Source organism: Exophiala oligosperma (assembly GCF_000835515.1).
Source record: "Exophiala oligosperma strain CBS 72588 unplaced genomic scaffold supercont1.4, whole genome shotgun sequence".
In the NCBI taxonomy this organism is placed as follows: domain Eukaryota; kingdom Fungi; phylum Ascomycota; class Eurotiomycetes; order Chaetothyriales; family Herpotrichiellaceae; genus Exophiala; species Exophiala oligosperma.
The window spans coordinates 1,318,618-1,336,000 of NW_015622821.1; the positions used below are offsets into that span (position 1 = coordinate 1,318,618).

A 17,383-nucleotide genomic window follows, 5' to 3' on the forward strand; every position below is an offset into this window, starting at 1 on the left:
TAGTGCATTCATTAGGTGACGGTAAGGGCCCAGAGCCGCATGTCGCGGCCCCTAAAGTTCTGTACATAGCTAGGTACGAGCCTCAGGTAGCAAACCCCCCGGTACCGAAGTGCTCCACCGGGGGTTGTTTATTGTTTTGTTGGAGCCGACCAGACCGAGACATCATGACGTGAGAGGCTTTCGTAATGGAACTCTGGGGGTCTTTTTGCAAATCAGGTCCATCCGTTCAGCAGGGGGGAAGGTAGTGCAATGTATGTATGTACAATACGAGTATCCGTACTCGGTAAACAAAGATCAAAATTCATGATACGAGACCCTGTTTGAAAACAAAGGAAAGAAAGAATCACAGAGCTCGCATGGCTTGATGAACTGGTTATTGTACAGGTACAATGTGATCTTGTGTGTTATTAACGAGACCGATACAGGGTACAGTAGATGCCTAATTAGATACATTTGCTGTTGTATTGTACATCTAGTAAAACCTCAGATCTCAGAATTAATGAGCACTTTGAACGACCACTTTACTACCTTACCTTACTGAGTCGGTAGAGCAGTCTGCCTTGCGAAAAGCAGTTCTGATATTTTAATCAATGATGCGGGAATCAAGTGGGTACACATTCGCAACAGTCGGGTCCATGCCCCCGGAATTTCTGGAGTGAGAGATCTGTTTGTGATTGACATGATTGACGATGGCAGGACTACGGAGTACGCAGGATTGACAAGTAGCTCGCTCGTCTCGTCAGATGCTAGCGGTGTCTGCGTGTCTGTGAGTACTTGTACTCGTGGCATACGGAGTAGCTTGGCCTTGTTTGTGTCCCTGGCTCTTGGAAATGGGGAGTGACAGCCCTATCATACAGTAGAGTCATGACATTATTGTAGCCCCCTGTGCTGGGCATTGGAAGGCCGTGTCTAGGGAGAGAGGGGAAGGGAGGATATGAGAGAGAGAGAGAGGTTTTGATGAAAGGAACTGTTGTATTACTGTAACAGTTGTTGTCTGCGATCTCTCGGATTGAGCCTTTTCCGCCATCGTTACCGCAGGCCAGAATTTCACAATCTACAAATTCTGAGGGAACCTTGGATCTTGGACTTGGGGGATGTTGTGTGTGTGTGGTCAGTGTTTTGGAAAGCAATTTGCGAGACCTCGTGCTGCGCCTCAATGTTACCGCCGCGCGTCAAGAGATTTTTTTGGTACGGAGGAGCAGATGAAAAAGCTCGGTGGATCTCGCATCGTTTTCCGTGGCTCTTTGTTGGTCTTGACCCGAAGCAGAATAGCGAGCGGCCATCTGCCACTGCACAGTTACATACAAGTACAGCCAGAGAGAGGATAGTACTGTGCTGTAGGGGTGAAGAATCTGCCCTCCCTCCCAACTCCTTGTTCCTGTACCTGCGCCTATTCCGTTCTCCTAGCCTAACAACTCGGAGTCAGCCTCCTACTATCCATTGAATTGCCTCCCCTTCTGGGTCGCTTCTTCATCCAACCAATGCCCACTCCCTCCCAAATTCATCCAATCCTTCCCGACAAAGCCAGGCGAGACACCCTCCCAAGACTCCAAGCTTAGACACAACCCTTCCCACCCGTGTCCACTCGCACCAAGCTCGATCCTCCCCCCGGCCTGCGACTACGAAGACAACCCTGCCCAGCCCGTATTTCCTCTTCGAAACTTGCATCTCTTCCTGTTCCAGCCCCGTCACCACTCTGAGGCACGCACTCGCTTCTGCCATCCACCGACCGACCAACTCGATCAAATCTCCCTCACATTCGCTATTCCGTCTTGTCCTTGTTCTCTTCACTTGCACACAGACTTCACGCTCCTCGTGAACGACAACGACAACACGCCCTTTGTTCAGCATCGACCCTAGACACCATCGTTTGGAGCAAAATCTCCTGTTTCCAGCATTTGCCGCTCGCTGCCAAAACCCGGTTTTCCCACTCATCCCGCCAACCTCCTCAACCTCCTGTCCAAAATCAATGACACAATCGATCAACACCTGAGAATAACGTCCATTTCACTTTCCTACGAATCTACTCGGTTCAAGATAGACTTCCAACGTTAATCGATCCTCAGTACACAAAGACATCGCTATCGCCCTGGTTGGCGCAGAATTCCTTGTTGCTCGGCGGCCCCTGGATAAACACCACGCGTCGCTAGAAGCAAAGCAACACATCCTTTCAAGATGCGGCCGCAGACATCCTTTCGTTTATTCCTCTCCTTACTCGCCGCCCTCTCATTCTCGAACCTCACCTTCGCCGAAAGAATAATAGAGTCCAACTCTCTCAATTCATGTAAGGCCGGTTCGAATTTCACAGCAACTCTTTTCAATGTCGCCTACACTCCTGGCAACGCCAGCGTTGCAATCAAGATCAATGGTGTATCGTCCATCTCAGGCAAAGTGACGGCTTTGTTGCAGATCAAAGCATATGGCTTTAACATCGTCAACGACACCATTGATCCATGCAAAGAAAACCTCTCTGGATTTTGCCCCCTGCAGACCGGTCAGAAAATCGACATTGAAACCAACATCGATGTCCCAGCCGATGTTTCGAAACAGGTTCCGGGCATTGCCTACACCGTTCCTGACCTTGATGGTGTCGTACGTGTCTATGTATACTCTCAAGATACCAATGAAGTCATCGCATGCATGGAAGCCGATCTCTCAAACAGAAAGACGGTCTACCAGCCAGCTGTTGGTTGGGCTACGGCTGTGATCGCGGGTCTCGGTCTCGTCGCTGCTGGTGTGACCTCTGGACTGGGAAATCCAAACACCGCCGCGCACGTTGCCGCTAACGCCGTCTCCTTGTTTGGCTTCTTCCAAGCTCAAGCTATCATTGGCATGAGCTCCGTGACCATGCCGCCCATTGTCCAGTCCTGGACCCAAAACTTCCAATGGAGTATGGGTATCATTCGTGTGGGCTTCCTTCAGAACATCGCCACCTGGTATCAGAGAGCTACAGGCGGTACCCCCACGACCTACCTCTCCACCCTCAGCACAATCTCCGTTGAAGTTCAGAAGCGTGCTCTCAAGCGCTCCCTCCAGTCCATGACCGCAGCCATCGCGTATGCCTCTCGGGGTGCTCGCTATCTGGCCAAGCGAGCAGACGGCAAAGATGGTGCTGCTGTTGCAGACACCGTCGTCGTCCGTGGTATCGATAGAGTCGGATTCCGCGCGGGAATCGAGCAGACCAACATCTTCATGACTGGTCTAATCTTTTTCGTCTTTATCCTCTTCATGACTGCTTTACTAGTTTCCTTGACCAAGGCCATCCTGGATGGTTGCGCCAAGGCTGGTTGGATGAAGTCTGACAAATTCCTCGAGTTCCGCAACGGCTGGAAGATTGTCATCAAGGGTATCTTGTTCCGTTTGGTAAGCCATCACACTTTTGCGTCTCTTGATATCTAAACTAACCCGAATTAGGTCTTGCTTGGTTTTGTCCAAATGTCCATTCTCTGTCTTTGGGAATTGGTCGAACGTGACTCGGCTGCCGAAGTTATCCTCGCTCTCATTGTGTTTCTCTCCATGGGCGCCGCTTTGGGATGGGCCTCTTTCAAGGTCATCCAGCTTGCGAAGAAATCAGTCACCATGCACAAGAACCCCGCCTACATCCTCTACTCCGACCCTCAAGCTCTCAACAAATGGGGTTTCCTTTACGTCCAATACCGTGCCACAGCTTACTACTTTGTCGTCGTTATGCTGGGTTACATCCTGCTCAAGGCTGTTTTCATCGCCTTTGCACAAAAGTCACCGGTGACTCAAGCTATTGGACTCCTCATTGTCGAAGTCGTTTTTGTCATCGGTGTAGGTGTGGTCCGCCCATGGATGGACAAGAAGACCAACATCTTCAACATCACCATCGCCTCTGTTAACGCTCTCAACGCGGTTTTCCTTCTCGTGTTCTCGAATGCATTTGGTCAGCCGGCGATGGTGTCCGGCATTATGGGCGTTATTTTCGCCTTCTACAATGTCGTTTTCGCCGCCGTCCTGCTTGTACTAGTGCTGATCTCATCAATTTACGCCATCGCTTCCAAGAACCCTGAGGTTAGGTACCAGCCAATGAGGGACGACAGAGGTAGCTTCATCAAGTCTCAAGCTGCTTTGACCACAGAGCTCGATGCTCTGGGCGCCACTGCCAGAGGTGAAAATGAGCCAAAGACGGGGTATAAGAGCTACGACGATGACGCATCATTCTCCAGCGAATCCTTGAAACATCAACCTGATGTCACGCAACGACCAATGTCGCAGAGCCGGAACGCGTATGGTCAGCAAGAGACACCAATGTACCCCAGTGAAAACAATGGCCGACGAGGACCACCACAGTCATACGAGCAGCGGCAGATGTACAACCAAGGCTATGGTCAGAGCGGCGATTATGGCTACCCCAGCAGACCGACAACGGCACCAAACCAACAATACAACGACAGTATGAGCAACGTCAGCAGTGGGTACGCACCACCGAGATCTGCAGGGGGATATGCTCCACAGCAAGCGTTCCGAACACAAAACAATGCCAGTCCGTGGCAGCGAGGCGCAGGCTACGATTGACAACACTCGGGCCAAGATGATCAAACCGCGGGTGGCTTCCCACGCCCACCTAACCAGGACCATCAAGCACGAATGGAGATGAGCGAGAAATCCCTCAGCGGGTATTGGGATCGAGATTGGTGGACACATGAGTATGCCAAAGAGGCTGATCGAACTGCCAGTCCATACCACCGACCCTAGCTTTCTTCTTTCGCATATTTTTTTCTCTCTGAAAATGTCCTGGCGTCGAGTGGCGATGTGTGTTGGAGGCATGGATTTTCAGTCTTAGAGGAACATGGAAGAAACCACGGACACGGCAGACAAAAGGACAAAGAAGGAGAAAAGAAAAAAAAAGAATGGCAACCTTTATGTGATGAGACATGAACCCAGAATCAGAAATCGAATTGTTTCTTGTTTTGTATATTTTACTCCTTTTTTTTACCTCCCTTTTTGGCCCTCGGCATCTCTTGCGCTTGTGTGTGTGTGCCTCGGTCGGCTCGGTGTCATTGTCACTGGGCTGACACGGGACGGGCATTGTCAAGGGTGCACACAAATCATCAGGTCCACAAATACCTACTTCCTGCTTGGTGAAGAGGATCCCCAGGGCCGTGAATTGGGGTCGGGTGAGGGAGGTGTGGTGATGGGGGAGTTGGTGTATTCATTCCCCCTTTGATACAGCAGTACCTGGTAACAAACAACAAACGAGACGAGATTCCCTGTGGAAGTGCAAGGGAAAAGGGGGGGGGAATGGGATTGTATTGCGAGGTTTATTAGACAAGACAAGTTGGCAAAACAGCATTTACAGAGTACGAAAAACACAAGTCCAGGTGTTGTTCTCCACGAGACGAGTGCCCGTTTTGCCACGCATTGCTGTAGATTGTTCGTTGCTCTCGACGTGATGTACCCTCGGTAAGAATTCTTCTCGACGAGTTGAAAAGTGGGAGTGATGCTACGATACTTTCTCTCTTTCTGTACGAGGTAGGTAGATTACTACTTTTCCAAAGGACAATCATGTTCCAAACTGGACGGGGCCTGATAGTTATGAGTAAGTGGTACCTTGGAGGTGTCGACGACGATCCAAAGCGGCCCCGCCCCCCCTTCCATCATACTCTCTCTGGACAAAACAAATCCTATCCTATGTCTTTGGCCCAAGTCCACAGCAAATGCCCATCCCATGCCCATATGTCCTTTGTCACTCTGTCGTATCAAGCTCACTCATCATTGTTGTTCATCATCATCATCATCATCTCTCGCTCTCTCTCTACTGTGTGTCCTTCGCACCACACGGGTCCCCGATATCCCTTCCTTCTGCTGGATCCCTGATACGTCATCGATCATGCGGACCGGTTGTTCTGCAACGCGGACAAGACACGATACCTCAAGCTCTGTTCCTGCTCCTGTTGTTGCTCTCTGAGATCTTGGACCCGCTTTCGTTGCATGAGATCTCCCCTGATGGTCCTCAAGTACCGCGTGGCCTGCTCGATCAACTCGCGAGGTTCCGTGCTCTCCTTCAGAGTCTGCAGCAACGTCGCGACCTGCCGATTGTCGTTCAGGTGAGGGCACGTCCTGCCGTGCCCCAAGTGTGCGATCCCGCAAAGACCACAGTGCTCGACCCCCGCCACTTTGAGACGACACCAACCCATGGGGTGTTGTTCACCGCACGCAGAACACTGGTGCGAAGGTGGCATACTCTCACCCGGGCGAACGTCAAAATTCGCGTCTCCGTTGAAATGAGGGGCTTGTCCAAGAGGTACCCGGACTCGTTTGAAGGGCCGCGCTGTACCATCGAAAAATCACACACATCAGTATCGGCGTCTTTGGGGCGTAGAACTCGTCCTACCTTGGATGGAACGTCTGGGCCGACGATCGGACTCGTCGTCGACGCTCAAATCCTCATTTTCACCGTCCGACTCTTTTGGAGCTCGGTAATCGGGATCCTGAGATCGAGGCCTTCCTTTGTATTTGTCCTTGTTCACAACCGGCTCGGCCTGTTCACCGTCTCCGGGTCCGCCGTAGTCGACAGCCTATCAAACCATTAGCTTCGTGACATCAAAATGTTGTATAGAGTGAACAATATACTTGTCTCTTGCGCTTGCCTCTGCCCAGAGCTTCGGCGTTTCTGGCTTCCTCTTCGGCGAATATTCTCTCACGCTCTTGAAGAATCTTGTCCCAAATGCCGGGGTTGGGCGTACTTGTTCCTGTATCGACAAGTTCTTCATCAAGTGCGGATTTATCGTTTGCCCAGACGCGTGCAAAGCTGAATTGGGATTCGGCAGATTTGCCTTCGCTTGTTTTGGTGTCTTCGATCTGGGATCGGTCAAGTAAACGGTCTACAGAGGCGGCATCGTAGATGATATCGTCAGTACCCGAATCATCATCAAACAGAGCCTGGGCACCATGTCGCAGAATCGATTCCAGATCGTCGCCGGCCTCATCTTCTTTGTCCATCCTCTCGATGAGAACATGGTCCAGAGCCATCTTCTTGCGTCCAATTTGCATGATTTTCTCTTCAACGCTGGCGCGAATCATAAGCTGGAAGACGAGAACCTTGCGCGTTTGCCCGATACGATGAGCCCGTGACAATGCTTGAATGTCTTGGTGCGGGTTGAAATCGGGATCGAGGATGATGACGGTATCTGCTGTGGCCAAGTTGATACCGACACCACCTGCTCTTGTTGAAAGCAGAAAGGCGAAATAGGGAGAGTCAGGAGCGTTGAACTCATCAATTCGCTTCTGCTTCTCAGCCGCCGAGATTTGCCCATCGAGTCGATGATGCTGCATCCCTAGGCCATCCAGAAAGTCTTCAATGACGTCCAGATTGTCGAGAAACTGACTGAACAGGAGAACCCGGTGGCCACGCTCTTGGAGCTTCGGAAGCATAATTGAGAGAAGTTGTAACTTGCCTGAAGCTGCCACCAGGTTCTGAAAAGCAACGGTACTGTCAACCTTTCTTTCTTCGATCTCCCGACTGTACACAAATGGATGGCAAAGGGTTTTTCTGAGTTGCATCAAAATGTTGTTCAGACTAGTGCGTTCCTTACGAGCAGCACCACCATCGCGGGCGAAGATAGACCTCATCAATTGCGGGTTTCTTGCTAAGATCGACTTGTACACCTTCTTTTGCACACTCGACATGCTGACTGGCACAATTACTTGAGCCATTGGCGGGAGAAAGGTCAGCACTTGTGCCTTGGTCCGCCGAAGGAAGAATTTCCGAAGCATTTCGTGTAGTTCTGGAACGTTCTCTTGGGTGAGATTTGAATATCTTGCCTCAAGCTCTGCCGCATTCATGCTCTTATCCAAGAACTGCAGCAAGTTGAATAGTTCTCGAGCATTATTCTGCAAGGGCGTGCCCGTAAGTAGGACCTTGAAAGGAAACCGAAACTTGGATAGGGCGTCGTAGATCTGTGTTCGATCACTCTTCAAACGCTGTCCTTCGTCAACGACCAAAGCTTGCCACGGCACCCTCATGAGATTCTTTCTCACGGAGTCTTCGACGATGGACTCATAAGAGGTCACCACAATGTGAGCTTTGATATCCTTAACTTCTGAACGCTGCCTCTTATGGGAAGGCTTCTTCTTCTCCTCTTCGTCCTTCTCTTTATCTTTGGGAAACAATTCATACTCGGAAGTAAGTCTTCTGGCAGTCGAAGAGCCATAGTAGGTAACAATTCGGAGTGACGGAGCCCACTTTTTCACCTCCCTTCGCCAATTTGGAACAGTCGCATTAGGGACGACTACCAGGAAAGGCCAGGATTTGTGATCCTGGACCAAGGTCGCAAAAAAGGAGACCAGTTGGATTGTCTTACCTAGGCCCATCTCATCGGCCAGGATGGCATTCTGATTATTGTACCATTGGTACAAGAGCCAATTAAGACCTTCAAGCTGATATGCCATCAATTCACCCCCACTCACAATCTTCGGTTGGCCCTTTCTGAGTAGAGCGTTTTCAAAACTCAAAGTTCGTATTTGGGTCAAATGCCGTCTGAGAGAGGATTGCCCAGGGATTGAGAGATGCAATTTAGCAACATAATCCTCATAGGCTTCTTTGAAATCGTTCCATCGTTCGGTATCTGCATAGGCCGGGGGCTTTTCCCATATCGCATCTTCGTAGCCTAGACCTTTGTATTTGACAAAAGCCATGTCTACTTCTTTGACTCGTGCAAGGTCGATCTCTATAGTACTGTTCCTCACAACACTTGAGTAACGTACGTCAAAAACGACATCGACTCGGAACACCTCTTCTGGGATTGCATCGGACGTGGTCATCTTCGGAAGAACATTTTCTTGTTTTTTCATGAAAGCTGACCTCATAGAACTTGCAGCGATACCCCAGACCCAAGTTCCTTGCATCCAGGTAGTGCGGAAATACGACTGCGCTTTCCATTTCACAAGGTATTCCTTCTCCGTTTCTGGCATCTGGTCGACTGTAGTTCCTGCGACATATGCCTCCAGGTCAACCGGCCTCCACGCCACTAGAGCGTCAATCTGATGCTGATTCTCGATGCAATCTTTGCAAGTCCACGATCTATGATAATGCTCGAATCGTCTTTGTGCGAGTTCGGTCTCATTAAGCATTTCATCATTGTCGTCGTCAAGAGAATGTGCCGTTTTGCGTTCTGGAAGATGGTGCATGTGCCAGGGCCGATCGCATTGTGCACATCGAAACATGACATTATCGACATTGCCGACCATACTGGGCTCAACGATGGTGATCGGATCCTTTCCTCCATTTTCCTCTCTCTGAATCTGCTCTTGTCTGGTGGTCAGGCGATTTCTGAACGGCCTAGAACATGCACCTAGTTCGTTGCAGACAACACAGCGACCTTGATGAGGCGCCAAGCTGTCCTTCTCATGAGCAAGGCCTATGCAACGTCTGCACTGCAACACGAACAAGTCCTCACCGACTTTCGTGACCAAATGATCACGACTTCCCCGAGGTCCTAGGCAAGACTTGTGGTAGGAGTTCGTGCACCCCTGACAGAACACTAACGGTCCCTTCGAAGGATCGTCACCGGTGTAATTACATGTATCGCAATCCTGACGATGTCGCTTTCTGAACGGATCATTTTCCGAGTGATGGGCAAAGTGCTCCTTTGTGGCGATAACCTTGGGTGCTGTTTTCTCTTCTTCTAAACTGGAAATGTCATCCTCCTGACGCTCACGCATGCTCTGTCGAGGTTTGGCTCGGGTCCTCTCCGATCGACGTGTGCCGATCTCGCGCTCTGACGAGGAGGAAATGCTGATCTTGGTCCGACGCAGAGCCTGTGGGCGTCCTCTCGTGGGGTGCAGTGCAGAGCGTCGGAGTCTGTTACTGCGGCTCCTAGGTTGGTCCGAATCATCCTCAAGTTGCAGAAGTTCATGCTGGAAGTAATTCTTCTTCTTCTTCGAGGTGAGTCGCGCAGATCTTCGACCACGGGATTCGCGAGCATCTGACATTTCTTCGTCACCTGTCTCCGAGTCGTCGCTGACTTCTTGGTTAGAAACCTCGCTCTCACCAGCCTTGGAACGTTGTCTGGTAGGACGTGATAGCTCATCTTCACTGGAATTCGAGAAATCCATGGTTGTCCAGTCTATCGCTGACGATGCTGCTTGCCTTCTCGCCCTGCTCTTCCGTGATGTAGAGCGATTGCGTTGTTGAAAGTCTCGAAAGGCCCTGGAGCCGTTATTGAGACTACGCAATTTGCGTGACGAAAGCTGTGTGGGAGCCATAATCAGCAGTCGATCACATTGAAGGGTTGCTCGAATGAGCGAGTGAAGGAAGCTGTGATTTGAGGCGATGTGAGGAGGGAATGATCAAATTATAAAAGAAGAAGGAAGAATGTGAAGTGAGGCGAGGGTATCAAGGCATAAGTGAGGTGACTTACAAGGTCTCTTTCACCGCTTTCTAATCTGACAACATATTGATCGTCCGTTCTCTGAGCAAGTATCTCCTTGACTGCAAAGTGACCTGGTAGATACTCATAGTCTTGCTTTTCTCGGTCAGACAATCTCGGTACGTCGATGTAGAAGTTGTGTTGTAGTGATGGGACTAGTGCTGAGACGAGTCCATCGGCGTCCGATGTGGCCTCTGATTCCTCTTGAACATAGCCGTCGCTTGTCTGCGTATCAGGTTCACTATTGTGCTCTATATCACCACCGCTGGATGTAATGCTTGGGGCTGATATTGCCGACTCCCACGAGTCCTGCGAACCCTGCGAACTTGGAGCTGTCTCAATGGCACTCTTGTCTGTATGCTGAGACTTCTGAGGCGGTTTGCCCATCCAGGCAGAAATATCCACAGAGTTGTCCATAGCCTCCATCTTTTCCGAGAACTTGCTTGGGAGGTCGGTTCAACTGTCGCGGGACATTGGAGGTTCGTCAGACGTCCAATTGCAGGAATGTTGTGACTGAGGCCGCCAGGACTCGGTCATGTCGTTCTCTACCAAACATAAACGGGAGTCATCTAAATTTGACTATACAGCTCGTTTCTAGTGAAGTGTGAGCAATCTTTAAGGCATTCCAGTACAAATCATTGCCGCATCGCGACTCGTTCTCCAAAACGCGCCTTCGCCTGCGCGTCTGATTATTGTGCTTTGCAAAATTCCGTAAAAACCTTATTTTTTTGCAACATGCAAAACATTCAACAATCATAAAAGCGGTGAGAACACAACGCCATATTTCTCAACAACCACCCTATAATTTCATAAATATTATATGATAATCTTACTCCGGAGCAAATTCTCTATCCAAGTATCTAAATTTTACTATATAAAAAGGCGTGATTATGATACCATCACAGCCAAAGTTTGATCCTGCGGTAAAAGTGGCCGTGTCAATTGCACTTCGGGCAGGAGTGAAAGGCACAGCCATTGCAAAGGCTCAAGGGGTTTCCAATGCCTATATTTCCAAAGTTCGACGGGATCTACGCTATCAAGACATCGAAACAAATGATATAGCACCTGTTAAAGGTCGTCCAAAGTCAATTCATCATGCCGCAATGGAAGGACTTCGTGATTTTATGCTAGATTAGCCGACAGCGCGGCTAGATGAGTACTACGATTTTCTCCGCGATAAGTTTGGTATCAACGCTCATATATCAACAGTCTCCCGGGCACTCAACTCTATAAATGTCACGTACAAACAGGTAACCAGAGTTAACACCAGGCGAGACGATAAACTTGTCGCTTCCTATATAGCACAGATAGCCAATTACACCAGTAACCAGCTAGTAACACTCGATGAAAGCGCCGCAAACAATAGAACTATGGATAGAAAGTTTGGCTGGTCAGCCCGCAACACTCCATACCAAGTGCAACTACCAGGTGGCCGATCTACCAGTTAGAGCATTTTACCTACAATGACAACAGACAGGTAGCTCACTTATGAGGTCTATCAAGGCTCTTTTAACGCCGAACGATTCGAAACATTTCTCCAAGGAGTGCTTAACAAGATAAACCCCTTCCCAGGAGATCATTCCGTTCTAATCATGGACAATACAACTATCCACCGATCCAATAGAGTCAAGCGAATATGCGAGAAGCAGGGCGTCATTCTTAAGTACTTACCTCCATATACTCCAGAGCTCAATCCAATTAAGATGTCATTTCACGAGTTAAAGGAGTGGATGCGAAAGAATAGAGAACTAGGCTATTATTATGAGAATAGCTTTAATACCTTCATTCATCTAGCAATAACTAGTGTCTATAAGGCCAAGACAGCTCATAATTACTTCCACAGATACGGCTATATTTAATGAGGCATAGTAACTAGCAGAGAATAGATAAAAAAAGAAGGGGCTATAGGCATCTCATCCTGCAATAATAAGCCTAGTCTATATACCTTGATCTGTCTATTCTTGAGGTTATGCAAATATAGCTACCACGTAATCACACTAACTATAATTGGCTAAGCCATATACCATAATAGGTATAGTGTGAGATAGCAACACGCAAAATAATTCTAACACCACACCGAGTTATGCAACAAGCCCTCATTAACTACTATTCCCTAACAATATAACACTCACCAGACGTCCATTTATACTATCATTAAAACCGTCTCCACTTATTATAGCTAAACGCGCAAATTCCTTAAGGTTATTACGGATTTTAGTCACAAAACCAGCCGAAACAGTCATAGCCTTCCAATGTTCATCTGTACATGTTCGTAGATCAGAGAAGCCCCATCCATAATCCGCAACAGAGAGCTTAATCTCTAGTAACTTGAACGCATAAATAGGATATTTAGTCGCTAGCCAATTAAAGTACTCCTACATATTCTAATCATCATCACCCTCTCATTATGAAGGGCTTAATCGAGGCCCAGTGACGGCGGCGGCGGCGGCGACTATCAACAACGGAGGTTAATAGACGTGTGCGGGAGGTTATGCCAGGTGACTCATCAACGGGATTCCTCCAATATTAAGCACAAACAGATGCATATAGTTTGGCGAGTAAATAGGCAGAGATTAATACATAGCATCATAGCGTTTCTCATTCCTATTCCGTTCTAAGAGAAGGGCCACCATAATCACGTCCAGCACCTGGTCAGCCGTCACACCAGGAGCCTTCTTTGCAATCATATCACTCCAACGCTAAACTAATGACGTGAATAGAGGAAAATACTATCCTCCATAATCAACACATAGACAAAAGTAATTCTTACAATTCTTTAACTTACAATAATGTCTCTTTAAGATATCAAGGAAGCTTACTCCGGCGGCAGCCTCTTTTTATGCCTAAAGTTATTTTTCTTCTCACTATTATTATGTTACGAAGATTACCTTACCCTTTAACCTTTTATTCCTAGCCTTTTCCTTACAATAGCGACGTGTTTAGGTCAAGTCAAGATAACGGCTTAAGAAGACATCATCATAAGATAATGACAATGTCAAAACGTCCTCACTAAATAAGCCATATCAACTAGTTAGTCAACGTCATTTTAGCTTCTCAACAATCAAGTATACTAGTGCCAAATGCGCACTAAGTTCAGTCCTACTCTTACAGCCATCTTTTCAAGCATGATAAAGCTCCCACCACTTTTAACAGGCCTTCTCAAAGTGTTCCTAAGTCTTCATAATCAAGGAATAAAGCTTTTTATTACCTTGTTTAATTATGAACTCACCCCCGAAGACAGGGGGGCGTAATTCATAAGTCTTTCGATTGTAGTCATTATATTAATACTCAAGTTAACCTTTATACTCAAGGAGTGTATCAACAATATCAAAACCCCAACATGATACTTCCGTACTAAGGATCTTAACCTTCTTAATAAAGATTTCTATGGCGATATCATAGAAAAGTTTATCAATCTCAAATACTAATTCAATAGAGTCCATATCAGTTAGGCTTAAGTCATTCTCCGCGATATACGGCAAAGTATTCGATCGATAACCAGGTTACGCCGACAGAGAGGCTTACATTAACATCTCCCCCTTCTCTTTATCATCTTCTCTAGCATTACTAGATATAGACAAGACTTTATCATCCTCATTAAGAAGATTTAACGCTTCCTGTGCTTGCGACATAATGTCCTCCTCAATACTTAGTCTCGGCGGCAACTCTGGCGACTCTGATGACTCTGGCAGGTCAGGACTAGCCGTTCGAGAGGGACGAGGGCTTAGAGACACAGCGCGACGCTTTGAACTTGCCCTATTAGCCCTCGTTGCAAGGCTATCGCCGTCGCTTTTGCGCTTCATGCGAGCGTTGCGAGTAACAAGGGTCTCGCGGAGTGATTGAGAGGCCAATGACTCCTGGAGTCGACGGGATGGAGTTATTGTGCGCCTTGTACGATTCGACATCATGTTTGTATGTAGTTACGATATATTGCAGTAAATTACAGTGCTATCTAGGGCTATTGCGGCTGCAGGATGAGTTTGTTGATACAGGCCATATGGCGGTGTGCAGATTTCATACAACTTGCAAAAAAATAAGGTTTTTACGGAATTTTGCAAAGCACAATACTTTACAAGGGTCTTGGAATTTACTGTACGGAAGAATTTCTCCAAATCTTCTGAGTACTTTCGTACTCCGTACTCTCAACCACATCCAACATCTTTAAAACTGTGAATGCCGCTCTTCGTTCACAATGCTCTGCGGACGAGAGTCGCCCCGTCGACATTCCTCAAGTCTGTATCCAGACGTTCGATCTCCCTAACCGGCGCCATTGAGAAGGGAATTCGCGATGGACAGTACAGCGCTGTCAAGCACGAACGACGACGCGAGACTCCTCGAAATGTAGCAATACCAGGCAGAAATGAACGAGCAGACGACAAGAAATTTGCTTCGGCCGATGTGGCTTCTAGTCAGACTACAAATACAATACGTAGTGGCAAGAGCAGAAGTGCAGTAGATGATGGAGTTCCGACAACCATGCCCTATACTACAGCCACCTCGGAGTTCATCGCTGGGCCTCACTCAGTTATAGCCGCATTGAAGGCCAGGCGGCGCAAGATATACAAGCTCTATAGCATGCTCTCTGATGAACAACAAGAGGAAGAATATCCAAGGCGTGCCATGACTTCTGCGGATAGGCGAACAAGCAGCCAGAACTCAGGTCATGGTGAGGTTCTGCGGGATATATATGGCCTTGCTAAAGAGCATGGCATACGCGTTGAAAATGTTAGAGGGCCAACTTGGAAGCGAAGATTTACCAAGGTCACAGGTGGACGACCCCATGGTGGCGTCCTCTTGGAGTGTTCTGCTCTCTCTACTTTGCAAGTCTCCACGCTACCATCTGTTCAACGACCGGAGCATGATATACTGGCTACCATTGGATGGAGTGACCAAGGATCGCAGAACTCTGGAGCCAAAGTGCAAGGAGATGTATTTGGCATCGAGAAGCCATTGCCTCCTGGACATTCATATCGACCAGCGTACCGATACCCTTTCATGCTATTGCTCGACCGCATCAACGACGTAGGCAATTTCGGAGCAATAGTGCGTTCTGCTTGGTTCTTGGGCGTTGATGCCATACTCACTCTCGATCACGGTACTCCTGCGCCGACTCAAGCTTCTAAAGCTTCATCTGGCGCCGTTGAATATATGCCCATCCTGCAGATCAAATCCGAGAGAGATTTCATCAAATCGTCCCGAGCAAATGGTTGGAAGTTCTTTGTCGCCGATGCCACCCTCGAATCTGCAAGTAAGGTTCACAGCCCCTCTCGCCGAAAATACGAAAAGACCGTAGCCTTGCAAGCGGAAGGTGCCTTGTTGCAATATCCATGCGTTCTTGTCCTAGGAAATGAAGGTGCAGGGATTCGGACATTCATGCACAATCTCGCTGACGGTGTGGTTGGGATACCAAATGCTCGCCCGGACCATGGAGATGTTGACAGCTTGAATGTTAGCGTGGCAGCCGCCTTGTTGACCCAGAGATTCTTCGATTCCGCTTGTTCTGAGGATAGGGTGGGTTGATATCGTTCCACCGTGAGCGACGTGTGACCAGCGGGAGCAGACCAACCTCAGCTTAAACCTTGCCCATCCATTCCAAGGAGTAAATGGGGCTAGTCCTCCTGAACGGAACAATCACATCTCCTGACGCATTGCTTCCAATGGACTGAACCGCCAACTTTTCAATCACCTTTTCCTCTTTCGCCGAGACTCTGATCTTCGCTCCGCTCGCCTTTACCCGATAGAACTTCCGACCAAAGCCACCAAGGAACCCCTCTAATACATCCTGCGACACTCGCCCTTTCTCGATCATGCCCTTGGACACCGCGCCCTCGAACGCCTGCAAGACATACTGGGTTGCATATGGCTGTGTGAACACACCCGCCGCACACTTTCCCATCTCAGATCCCATACCGCCTTTCTTCGCGCGCAAAGGATGCGGCGCACTATCTGTGCCGAGGAAAAACTTCTCGTCACCACCCGTGGCGGCTTTGAGCAATGCAATGCGATCCTTGGGGAGTTTCGCGACCGGCTTGCAAAAGTTGATCGGATCGCCAGCCCAATCGTCCACGATCAAACTGAGATGATGAGCGGTGATGGTTGCGACGACATTTGGCCCGCACTTCTTGACGGCCTCAATGGCCGCGGCGGTCGTACAATGCTCCAACACGATTCTGAGCTTGGGGAACCGACGATGCAGATCCAAGAGAGTCGGAAGAAAGGCCTCCTCCGCGTTGAGCACGGTGATGTCTTCGCCAGGGGGAGCTTCGCCGTGCAAATTGAGCACCAGGTCCTCTTGCTCCATGGCCTCGAAGACCGGATAGAACTGCTCGTAATCGACAACACCGGAGGCGGAATTGGTGGTCACGCCCGCCGGGTAGGACTTGACTCCGTAGATGACGCCAGATCGTTTCGCTTCTCGGATCGTGTCCGGCGTGATGGATGGGTGCAAGTACAGTGACATGAGGCACGTTGCGTCACTGAACTTTGAGATGGTCTGTTTGTAGGAGAGTGCATGCTCGACGGTGGTGATTGGTGGGACGAGATTTGGCTGTTTGATAGTAGAAAAGAACAATGTTAACACCCTTCTCTTTAAACCAATCGATAGACATCACTCAGTGCTTGGTCGTTCTCATTGCCAAGAACACATGGATGAAAGGATAACGCTTGATCTGATTCAAAAGAGCTCGAGGATGCAAAAACAGTTCCCTCAACTCACCATGACGAATACGGTCTCGACGCCGCCTTGCTTGATCGTCGGGGCCACGGCTTCGAGCATGGCCCCGTCGCGAAGGTGGACATGGAAATCCGCCGACGCCGGCAGCACAAGCCCGTCGAACATGGTGGTAGGTGGTGATGACATTTTTGTGGTGTGCCAGGGTTGAAGGACTAGTGAAAATGGCGATCTTCAAAAGGGTTCGAGAAACTTTCGGTTTACGGGTTGGTTCTGAGAGGAAAGGCGGAAAAGGAACGATACAAGTCCTTGCTCGTCG

General features: G+C 48.8%; 4 protein-coding genes across 4 annotated transcripts; 2 read left to right on the top strand and 2 right to left on the bottom strand.

The window, feature by feature from the left end:
* Nucleotides 1–1,347: 1,347 nt before the first annotated feature.
* PV06_04613 (uncharacterized protein) lies at nt 1,348–5,382 on the top strand. The gene is made up of 2 exons (XM_016405529.1): nt 1,348–3,363; nt 3,415–5,382. The coding sequence occupies exons 1-2, from the start codon at nt 2,176–2,178 to the stop codon at nt 4,537–4,539; spliced, it is 2,313 nt and encodes a 770-aa protein (XP_016263735.1). The 5' UTR covers nt 1,348–2,175; the 3' UTR covers nt 4,540–5,382.
* Nucleotides 5,383–5,529: 147 nt separating this feature from the next.
* On the bottom strand, nt 5,530–11,003 carry PV06_04614 (uncharacterized protein). The gene is made up of 4 exons (XM_016405530.1): nt 10,386–11,003; nt 6,598–10,215; nt 6,359–6,542; nt 5,530–6,295 (listed from the first exon to the last, which is right to left on the bottom strand). The coding sequence occupies exons 1-4, from the start codon at nt 10,818–10,820 to the stop codon at nt 5,853–5,855; spliced, it is 4,680 nt and encodes a 1,559-aa protein (XP_016263736.1). The 5' UTR covers nt 10,821–11,003; the 3' UTR covers nt 5,530–5,852.
* Nucleotides 11,004–14,526: 3,523 nt separating this feature from the next.
* Nucleotides 14,527–16,992, top strand: PV06_04615 (uncharacterized protein). The gene has a single exon (XM_016405531.1). It carries the CDS (start codon nt 14,568–14,570, stop codon nt 15,912–15,914), a length of 1,347 nt encoding a protein of 448 aa, XP_016263737.1. The 5' UTR covers nt 14,527–14,567; the 3' UTR covers nt 15,915–16,992.
* Nucleotides 14,996–17,253, bottom strand: PV06_04616 (dihydroorotase, homodimeric type; the record flags this gene model as incomplete). The annotated part of the gene is made up of 2 exons (XM_016405532.1): nt 14,996–16,941; nt 17,110–17,253. 2 exons carry the CDS (start codon nt 17,251–17,253, stop codon nt 15,967–15,969), a joined length of 1,119 nt encoding a protein of 372 aa, XP_016263738.1. The 3' UTR covers nt 14,996–15,966.
* Nucleotides 17,254–17,383: the final 130 nt, after the last annotated feature.

What these genes read in the sequence shown, in the direction of transcription:
- PV06_04613 (XM_016405529.1), top strand. Translation starts at nt 2,176, where the DNA reads ATGCGGCCGCAGACATCCTTTCGTTTATTCCTCTCCTTACTCGCCGCC. An exon ending in AGGGTATCTTGTTCCGTTTG is followed by an intron (nt 3,364 to 3,414) that starts GTAAGCCATCAC and finishes AACCCGAATTAG; the next exon opens with GTCTTGCTTGGTTTTGTCCA.
- PV06_04615 (XM_016405531.1), top strand. Translation starts at nt 14,568, where the DNA reads ATGCCGCTCTTCGTTCACAATGCTCTGCGGACGAGAGTCGCCCCGTCG.
- PV06_04614 (XM_016405530.1), bottom strand. Translation starts at nt 10,820, where the DNA reads ATGGAGGCTATGGACAACTCTGTGGATATTTCTGCCTGGATGGGCAAA. An exon ending in AAAGCGGTGAAAGAGACCTT is followed by an intron (nt 10,216 to 10,385) that starts GTAAGTCACCTC and finishes GCTCCCACACAG; the next exon opens with CTTTCGTCACGCAAATTGCG. An exon ending in GCCCAGACGTTCCATCCAAG is followed by an intron (nt 6,296 to 6,358) that starts GTAGGACGAGTT and finishes TCGATGGTACAG; the next exon opens with CGCGGCCCTTCAAACGAGTC.